This window comes from Mixophyes fleayi, chromosome 8 (genome assembly GCF_038048845.1).
Source record: "Mixophyes fleayi isolate aMixFle1 chromosome 8, aMixFle1.hap1, whole genome shotgun sequence".
NCBI lineage: Eukaryota > Metazoa > Chordata > Amphibia > Anura > Limnodynastidae > Mixophyes > Mixophyes fleayi.
This window is the reverse complement of record NC_134409.1, coordinates 37736547-37746532: the sequence shown is the minus strand read 5'-3', so window position 1 is coordinate 37746532 and position 9986 is coordinate 37736547. Positions and strand designations below refer to the sequence as shown.

The 9986-nt window shown below is 36.3% G+C and overlaps 1 protein-coding gene across 1 annotated transcript in view; it reads right to left on the bottom strand.

The window, feature by feature from the left end:
• Window positions 1–959: 959 nt before the first annotated feature.
• GLMN (glomulin, FKBP associated protein) overlaps window positions 960–9986 on the bottom strand; it is a 32410-nt gene continuing 23383 nt past the window's right edge. Inside the window, exons 10-20 of the mRNA XM_075182380.1 lie at window positions 9382–9435; window positions 8225–8255; window positions 8049–8138; window positions 6038–6079; window positions 5872–5945; window positions 3802–3886; window positions 2825–2934; window positions 2410–2473; window positions 1507–1630; window positions 1263–1345; window positions 960–1145 (exon numbers count right to left, since the gene is read on the bottom strand). Coding sequence (XP_075038481.1) covers window positions 1020–1145; window positions 1263–1345; window positions 1507–1630; window positions 2410–2473; window positions 2825–2934; window positions 3802–3886; window positions 5872–5945; window positions 6038–6079; window positions 8049–8138; window positions 8225–8255; window positions 9382–9435 — 883 coding nt within the window. The 3' untranslated portion in view covers window positions 960–1019. The remainder of the gene's footprint in view (window positions 1146–1262; window positions 1346–1506; window positions 1631–2409; window positions 2474–2824; window positions 2935–3801; window positions 3887–5871; window positions 5946–6037; window positions 6080–8048; window positions 8139–8224; window positions 8256–9381; window positions 9436–9986) is intronic.

The following is a 9986-nucleotide window of genomic DNA, read 5'->3' as shown; positions in this document are numbered from 1 at the left end:
CACGAGGGAAAAGAGAATTGATAAAAAACATTGATGTGATGTGTCTGCGCAGACTGTTCTCAAGACACCTTGCAGCTAACTGAATTCCCCCCCAAAGTCTCATGTAGAAAGGAAAAAATATCTCCACCACAATCAAAATTTTCTTATATATCTTCTCTTTTAATTCTAGGTTCTCAAAACTTTTATATACATAAATACAGTCTTTTTTGATTCGAAGATACATTTTATCCCCATATTAAGATCTCTTAAACCGGGGTGCGTCTTGGAATAACAGGTGGAAACCCATCTCTGAGTTTGACCATTGTCGCTCCACCCCGCTCTCGGTATTCCATTGTTGAATAAAGTGACACTCTTTGCAAGGCTGGAGCCACAGTTATTTCATTATAGCGGAGCTGTATATAGTTCATTTTGATCCCTTATCGCACATCAAAATGTAGTTAAAAAGATTGCACTACAAAGCCGTATTGAAATTAAAAGTTATTGTGTATGCTGAAGAACCTGGAAATAGAGCTGAAAGACAACATTTTGACATTAGTGAGGTAAATGTTCGTCATTGGAGAAATGATCGCAATTCTATATAATCAAAGCTTGTTTTCTGTTAGTGGTACTGAAATTAGTGCGTCTTACAGTCGATGGCTTCTTAAAATCAATGAAATATGGTATAAAGATTAGCAACTCTTTTTACAGGATAACTTGTGTTTTAAGTTTAGTCCTTTCACAGATTAGATCACCCCAGAATACTACCACATGCATGCAGAGGAATTTGACTGGGAAGCATCACAGCCTGCTCAGTTCACAAGGCAGAACGCAACGTGGACTCCACACTACCTTAGCATCTGGCAATCTAAAGTCTCCTGAATAAATGAAATCCCAGCGTGGCCAACCTTATTTATCAAAACATGTTTAGTGTAAAATGATTACAGACACTTGAACAAATTCCATGAATGAACAGGTTCAAATAATATATTTGGTAAATTATTTATTACTTAAAACTTAGTCATAAATACCAAACAGAAAAGCTAAACATCTTTACATGACCCAATTTTCTCCTCTGGTGCAGATTTTAGTTTCACTTCAATGAGCTCTTCGACTCTGGCGAGGACACTTTCCATTAAATCGAATGTGAAAAGAGCTGACTGTAGAACCTAAAATGTCAAAGAGAGTTAATGTTGTTTAGATAAGCACAGTAGCATTACACAGGCTGTGGAGGAATCTAGAACACACTGATCACTCACTACTGCAGCAAAACAAACCCAACATACCTGAAGCTGCATTTTAGGGGTCATGTCAGGTAGCTTATTTCCCCCAGCTTTTACACAACAAACTGGTTTCTCGGACTGGGATCCTGTAAAGTAAAATGTGCATATTAAATATGTAAGCCATACTGTCAGGGGTGATGATTTATCCTGTGCAACACATGGAAACAGCTAACACAGATACCACACAGTTCTGATTTTAGAAAGGTGATAAAACAGACATATAGTGATATTATGACTCATTTCTCACCTTTCTTTTTCTCATTAGTGCTTCGGATTTCTGCTTCATAATGGGCTCTGGACATATTTAGTCCTGTGTGTAGAGGCTTCAGAAAATCCTGTTCAATTTTAGAGAGCTCTGTCCATACTCCTGTCTGCCCAAAATGAAGACAAAATATATGGAGGAAACTCCCATTAGTCAACCCACTACCACACCAATCCTATATTGTTTAATTTTCACAAACCTATTTATCCTACGTTTAAAGGGGAAGTGTCTATATTTAATGTATACTAGATTCCTTACCACGCTTAAAGGGCAACTCTACTCAAGCATGCAACAATGAGTTTGCCCAATTAAAATTATTTATGTTGGGAACTGCTTTAATAGAAAAAACAATACTTGAAAAAGGATTTTTTTTTATTACTAATATATACTTGCACAGTACCAAGGGATCACAGTGTTGGACATACACAGACGCATATGGCAATCAATGTATATTGGTAGGGCAGAATGTGCAACTTTTAATGATATTGGATCTAACTCTGGTCTTTTCTTGAATACACATGCCCCTATAAGTGAATACGTAGATGATGAATGATAAGACTGGTTATATATACACAGTATGTGTGTGTAGCTAGCTTCAATGTAAAAATTCAATTCAAAATACAATTCTATGAAACCATTCTTCTTCTACTTCAGTTGTTTTCTTATTTTCATTTTCTTAATCTACACTCAGGAATATATAATGTTGTGGGCAATTGTAGTTTAAGCTTGATGTCCTAGGCTGTAGAATTTTTATATGCATTGCTGTGGAATATCATTATTTTCTATATGCCTATCATTAAATCAATAAAATGTTTATAAGAAAAATGAATGGGCCACCAAAATTATAGGAATGCCTGAAACACAAGAAAAAAGTAAAATAATACTTACTTCATTTTCAATTTCATTATCTTTGATAATTAGGTACCTCAGAAGGTTTAGAGAAGCCATTATTCTGGAGAGAAAATAATTACACATGTATATATTGGAAAAATAGAAACTTTTTTTTTATTATAAATAAATTTAGAAATAAAGACCTAACTATGAAATTTGATGCTAAGTGAGGCCAGCAGCATTGGTTTTCTGAACAGTAAAACTAGGATTGTGCGGTGGATTACAGTTTACATAACATGCACACAGAACGAGAATGCAATATGTAAGTAGCTGAAAGGTATTACCGAAGCTTGTCGTGCTTAAAAATCTATTGTATACACATCGATTGAAATGATGGACATATTACTAATAAAAGACTATTTGGATAACATTCCCTGATCTTATGAAGTCGTGACTGTGAGTGGATTCTCACCTATCAGAGGTCTGTAGTAGATCAGTTTCTGCTCCCTCTGGGAGTGAAAGCGCCAAGTGTAGAAGTGGATTTAGTCGAGATCCTAAGAACCACTTGTTTTGGGAGTTTGTCTAACAATAGAAAAGCCACAGAAAATATTTCATTTTTAGATGTCGCCAATTTAACATCACACTTGAAAACAATATACTTTGGCAGCGGTATTTGGCAGGATCAAAAGTAAAATTAGAGGGACTTCCTGGTAGAAGACCTGTAATGAATACTCAGATGCAATAATCAAAGGTATTGGGAGCTACTGCAGAAACACCTGGCCCCTTCAAAGGTGAAAATCAGCTTTATAGGGGCTCATGACCCTACACCCACTAGGGTTAATTTTTTTTTTTTTAAGAACACTTAACAAGATGGGGATTATAGCACTGCCCATCACACAGCATGGAGACAAGTTTATGGGTCAGCAGATTGGTTTTCATATACAGCTCTCCGGTCTCTCTGATATAGTGGAATGTTCTCTGTAACAGCACATTATAATGCTATGTTCCACTGCTCAAAACAAGTACATGTGTGTCTATTAAAGGCTTCCATTGTTTCTAATTGCTTTGCATTCCTGCATTGTAACCAAAGTATGATTGTTCTATCTTCCCTCTGAACAATTCTTCAGAATATGTTAGTGTTTATTAAATATATGATAATAATGACGACAATTGAGCAGAGTTAGCTGAAGTATCCATCTATGAGCACTTAGATTTGCAAGAAATGTGGCTCTCTTTATAATCCAAACCAATCCAAATATCCCTCTTACATATATAACAGTTAGTATACATTAGAGTAGAGATCAAAACAGGCAGATTTGAAGACTTTTATGAAAAATCTTGTGTGTATTAAAAAAAAAAAAAAAAATGTTTAAGTTATATAACTTACTGTAAGTATATGATTAAAATGCATCCTAGAGAGTAGATCAGTATGATTCATTATTGTCTCACCTTTATTGCCAAGTCTATCTGATTCTTAATGTTGTGTATGATGTAACCTTGCACACCCGCATGATTGCTGGTCTTCATCACACACCTGAAAAGAGACACACACATTAAAATGTGTATCCGCTAAATCCAAGGGAGAAAGAGTTTGCAGAGGGTGATGGTTACGGCACAGTACACACTACAGAATATCCGACTAATGTGTTATCTACAATGATTTTACTAACAAATGGGGAAAAAAAAGTCCTGATCAGCTTGCCGATTCATGCACACACACACAATACATGTTTTATAAGATTTACCCTCAGATCTGTGCTCTTTAACGGTCATAACACTGTCTGAAACGATCATGACTCTGCAAACTGTATAGAGATACTGATCGTGAGAGCATACACACTGCAGGATTAGAAGGGCGTCGTTCCATAGCTAACCAAGATCTATAGTTCTGCTGAACAATCAAATCAAACGGTGGTTGGTGCTTTGGAACGACTATCGTTCGTCGTTAAGTGTACACACTAATGAGATATCGGGCTTAACTGGCCCGATAACTGTCTGAAAACACTACTTAGCCTGGGTACACACTATAAAGTCAACTTAAAAAAAACAAAGAACAAAACAAAAACAACCATTAGTTTTAATGTGCTATCATAGGTAGTAATTGACTTTCCAGGACCCCGAAGACCCTCTGCACCACAAATACGTCATAGGCTATGGAAAGCCTGCATGGTGCGGTAAAGCATGATGTGTAGCAGGCATACTGATAGACAGGTTTAAAAAAAATGATTGGAAAAAAAACCCAAAAAACAATGGCCGGGCTGTTGTCTGGCATGAACCATGATTATAGAACTATCATATATAAAATGCCTGAAATAAACTCTACATTAAATATAATTGTTAAAATATAAAATAAAAAGTTTGTCTGTGTCAGAAGGCAACCTGTTCAGCCAGTTAGAGAGGAGACTCTAGACATGTATTTACCTTTCCTCTGCTGCCATTCTCCAATGTATCCACTTACGTTCACGTAACTCACAGGCCCTGGGAATGCCACCTAATGAGACTTGGACTAACCCTAGATACGCTAGCTGATCCTAATAGACTATTTGTCCCTCCAGCCTATATAATATTTATTAGCATTGATGCTATATTATATCAAGTTGCAGATCTCTATTTGGATTACTTATTTGTAATTTCCATTCCTACTTCTGTAGAAAAGAACATTCCCGTTGCTTTTATAAAGCGGTAAACAGATGGATCTTTTTGTTATTTATTGATTTCATTCATATGTGGAAAATGCAACTTTCACATTGACTACTAACACTGTCGAGCTGCATCTCTACACTATCGGTGGGTGTAAGTATATACATTTGTACATGCAGAAATACTAGTGTATTGAATGGGGCGTACCTTGAGATATGTGCAACTAAACATACACAGGTAAGTATGCTTTTTTTTGTAGTACATTTTACAAGACTAATTTTTACAGGGGTACAAGCTCTAAAGAAGACTGTAAATATGAATATAAATGTATATATACACAGTAGTATATTTATATATGGGGGTGTGTATAAGTCATCCAAAACAAAGAAATATGGCCAGCGGCTCAGAGACTATGTTCTGTTTTCTGATCGTACTGTGCTGATCTTTCATACTTCTAAGGGCTGTCCTAAATGAACACAGACTGATGTAAGATTTGGATACAAAGTGGCTGGTGACCTGGACCTGTTACACATTGTGGTCTGTCCATTGATATCACAAGATCAAGCAACAAGACTATATACACCAAGATACTTTATGTCTTGCTGGGGTACCTGCCTGCTACCATCTATTGTCCTGTACCACTACAAACTGTGCCAACATGATGTTCCCATTTATACACAAGCTGCTATATTATAAAATCTCTGTTCAGGAGCATGCTTAGAATTACCTGGGATGCAGTACTAAAAACTGATCTCACAGAGATTTTGCTGAGCAAATTGATGACATTACTCTTGGACCATGTAGGTTTCTTCTCTTATAAATTACACGGGACAAAGGTTTGTGTATAGTCTTAATTTCAAGACCAGTCCATATTCTCACCTGAATAACTTGTATTTTCCTTCCACACAAAACTTGTCAATCACTAACTGCAGCATTGTCAGACTCTTCTTTCTCTACAACAAAGGTCCAGAGATTCACCAGTAAGATAGTGAGACCATATTCTTATCGCAAGGTCATGTCAATGGTTTTATAATGTCTGACTTACCAGATGTTCAATAGGACAAAGGGTCATCACCCTCACTAAATCCTACAGGTAGAGAAACGGATGAAAGAGACAAAGCATTAATGTAAAGCCACTATCTGCAGATACAAGATTAACAATACTAGCCCATTATTATCAATTAAGTATAGAAATGTGTGTAAACATATGTATAAATCAAGAGACAATAATCTATGAATAAGCATGAATGAATATTGCATCTTAATAATTAGCTCACATGGCATGGTTTACAATTAGCTTTTATTTATAGAGACGCCACAAAGGGTCCACAGCACCATACATAAAATTAGTGTTAGTATACAATACACAGACAGAAAACTTACCATAATATATTATTAAACTAAACCTAATAATGCAAAGATCATGTACTAGTTAAGAGATGACACACAGATAACTTGGTAATCCATATCAAGTTATTTATGGGTCAGAAAGTAAGGCTGGGGTACACACTACAGAAAATTCTCCTGAGGAGTAATCGTAAACGATTTTACCAATGACAAAGTCCCGATTAGCATACTGATTCCTGTGTACACAATATACAAGTTTTACAAGATTTACCTTCAGATCTGTGCTTTTCATCTCTCATAACCATCAGCTGAAAAGATTGTGACTCTGCACATTCTAGAGAGATCTGCCTACACTGCTGATCGGGAGTGCATACACACTGCAGAATTGGAACGACATTGTTCCATCGTTGACCGAGATTTTTAATCAGTTTATAAAATGAAACGATACAATATGCGTTGGAGCGATAATCGTTTATCGTTGGAAGCGTACACACTAATGCGACATAGGGCCGAACGGACGTTTATCGTGTGATTGGCCCGATAATCGGGTGAAAAACCTGTAGTGTGTACCCAGCCAAAGAATGAGGGTAATGTCCAATGTGAACTATGCCTGGTGGGAGAATTGTCCTAGGGCTTTGTAGGGGAGGATGAGGAATTTAAATTGAATCATGTAAGCTACGGGAGCCAGTGTATAGTTTCCACAGCTGATGGTACATGTCACATGCCAGAGTATATTAGTTAAAATAGGCTTATATAGTTGTTAAAAATATGTTTGGATTGGCCTGTCCAATTTATGATGACCTAGGGGTAAATGTATCAAGATGTGATCTTGCAAATCCAGCGATTTTCTTGGGAGAGTTGAAACGCGCTGATGTAGGAAGCTGAGTTTTCATGTAAAATCGCCAGAGTTGTGTTTCTGTCAAAATCGCTATTTCCAAAATTGATAGAGATCAAACTCCCGACTGTTTGCCACTCTAGCTATACAAGTCTCAAATGTATGAAGCTGCAATTAAACAAACTCTCCTTGGCTTTAAAAATTGCTACATACAACACGCTGCATCCTAGCAGCGTGTTTACGAAACACATCACTGTTATACTGCCCTGTCAATAGAGTTAAAAAGTAATTAACCATAGTGCTGCCAGCCTACTGCTGTTTGCGTGAAAATCGGGAAAAAATTTTGCGTGGCGTCCCCCCGATTTTCATACAACCAGCACTAGACAAACCAGCCTGAGGTGGGTGGCACTATAACAGGGAGAAACGCAGAAGGGCAAAAAAAAATAAAAATGTCCAAAGCAATTATTAATTTGGATAGGAACAAACTAGAAGTTAGTAATAGACTAGTTCTGTTACTATTAATATACATTATTATATGGGCAACACAGTGGCGTAGTGGTTAGTTCTTCTGCCTCACAAGTTCGATTCCCGACCATGGCCTTATCTGTGTGGAGTTTGTATGTTCTTCCCTGTGTTTGCGTGGGTTTCCTCCGAGTGCTCCGGTTTCCTCCCACACTCCAAAAACATACTGGTAGGTTAATTGGCTCCTATCAAATTGATCCTAGTTTCTCTCTGTTTGTGTGTATATGTTAGGGGATTTAGATTGTAAGCTCCAATGGGGCAGGGACTGATGCGAGTGAGTTCTCTTTGCAGTACTGCGGAATTAGTGGCGCTATATAAATAGCTGATGATGATATTATAAGAGTCTACTCACCTGCAGAACCTGGCTGACTGCTCGAATATCTAGTAAGTCCTCATGAAGACTCTCATTATCCACTCTTAATAAACTGTGTTCCAATAACTCCTGAAAAAAAGACAGTGGCAGATTATATGTAAATTGTGAATCTGTCAATCAACTAAGTAACTATTCCAAGGTTTATGTGAACTTACCAGCCCTTTGGACAATATTGATTCTTCAGTCCTGAAAGTGATAGTCAAATGTGAGTAAAAAAATCTCAAATCAAAATAGCATTATTATTGCTGAGTGACATAACACAACAAATAACACAACTGTGGTTTGGAAGGATATATGAAAGGACCACATTTTGTTCATGTTGTATAAAATTTGTGCAATATTCAAGCCAATCTGCATATATTGATCTTTCCCTTTTGAGAGTGTCAGAAAGTGTTCCATTGCTAAACACCATTAACAGAACTGTGACAAATAATCCAATCCCAGATGCCCCTAAAGAGTTTAATGGATGGTAATGCAAATGCACAAGATATAATGCATAAGACATTTCTTCAGCTTCAACAAATGTACTTCCTATTATCACTGCTACCATTCACACTCCGCTAGAGCCTGTGAATAAGTACTCTACATTGCTCACATGCTGGCATAAATCCAAAGTATTAGCAGAAATGTTACACCAAGCAGATCGGGATAAGGACATTGACTTATAAAACATAATGCCCTGATACTCATTTCAGCAACAAGATAAATCCCAGAAATATAGTTGAATCAATTCAGGAGTATATTTAATTTTTAGATGCCATATATGAATTATTTATTTGAAGTACAATAGTACAAGAAAAAAACAATAGTATTTGTTTCATTTTTTAAATTAATTTTACACTTTTTTTTTACCTAATGTTGTTATGTTCCTCATATAATTATTGTTTTGGAGGAAAGATTTATCAAACATGGTTCAATTAGTCTAATTAAAGAAAGGTCACAAAGTAACTTTACTTCATCTTTATCTGTACTTTATCTTCACATGCAGATAAAATAATACACAACAGAATTCAACTACAATCCAATGCATATCTAACAATGGAATCATAATTTTAAAAAACGGTGAAGTGGACAATGTAAGTATGCCAAAATTGTATGTCGATTTAGCTGTATTTGCACAGAGTTGAAGCAGCCATTTGTTGTTATTAGCTGCCTTGCGATGTCACTGGCTCCTAGTGAATTGTGAATATGCACTTACATGAATATTAGTCGAGCCCACAATCACTGTGTCCAGGTGACCAACAACAAAAAAAAAATTCTAAAGGCGCTGTCCTGTTTTTGATGTCTAGGTGACTGGTTAACTTTTACTTACCTTTTTAATAACACAACAACATGTTCCATGTTAGACTTAACCAGAAATGATGGTCTATGAAAAATAAAAAATACATTGTGTTATTTATTTTTTCTTTATTTTTTATCTATTATTTCAGAATCTCTAGTTGGTAGTATTTTACAAAGAGCACAGTACAGTAGATACAGCAGGTGAAATAAGTATTGAACACATCAACATTTTTCTAAGTAAATATATATATTTAATGTGGCTATTGTAATGAAATTTACACCAAATGTCAGCAACAACCCTTGTAATCCACACATGCAAAGATATCAAACCATAGATGCCCATAATTTAAGTTTTGTGTAATAATGTGAAATGACACAGGGGAAAAATATTGAACACATAAAGAAAGGGAGGTGCAAAAAGGCATGGAAAGCCAAGACACCAGCTGAAATCTATCAGTAATTAGAAAGTAATCCTGCCAGCTGGTTCAGTCACAACTGATGGCCTATAAAAAGGTGTCACATTATGAAGGTTTCACACAACAAACATCTCACGATTATATTTGCAAATCATACTGATGGCATTGGTTACAGAAGGATCTCTAAACTGCTGAAAGTTCCAGTGAGCACTGTTGTTGG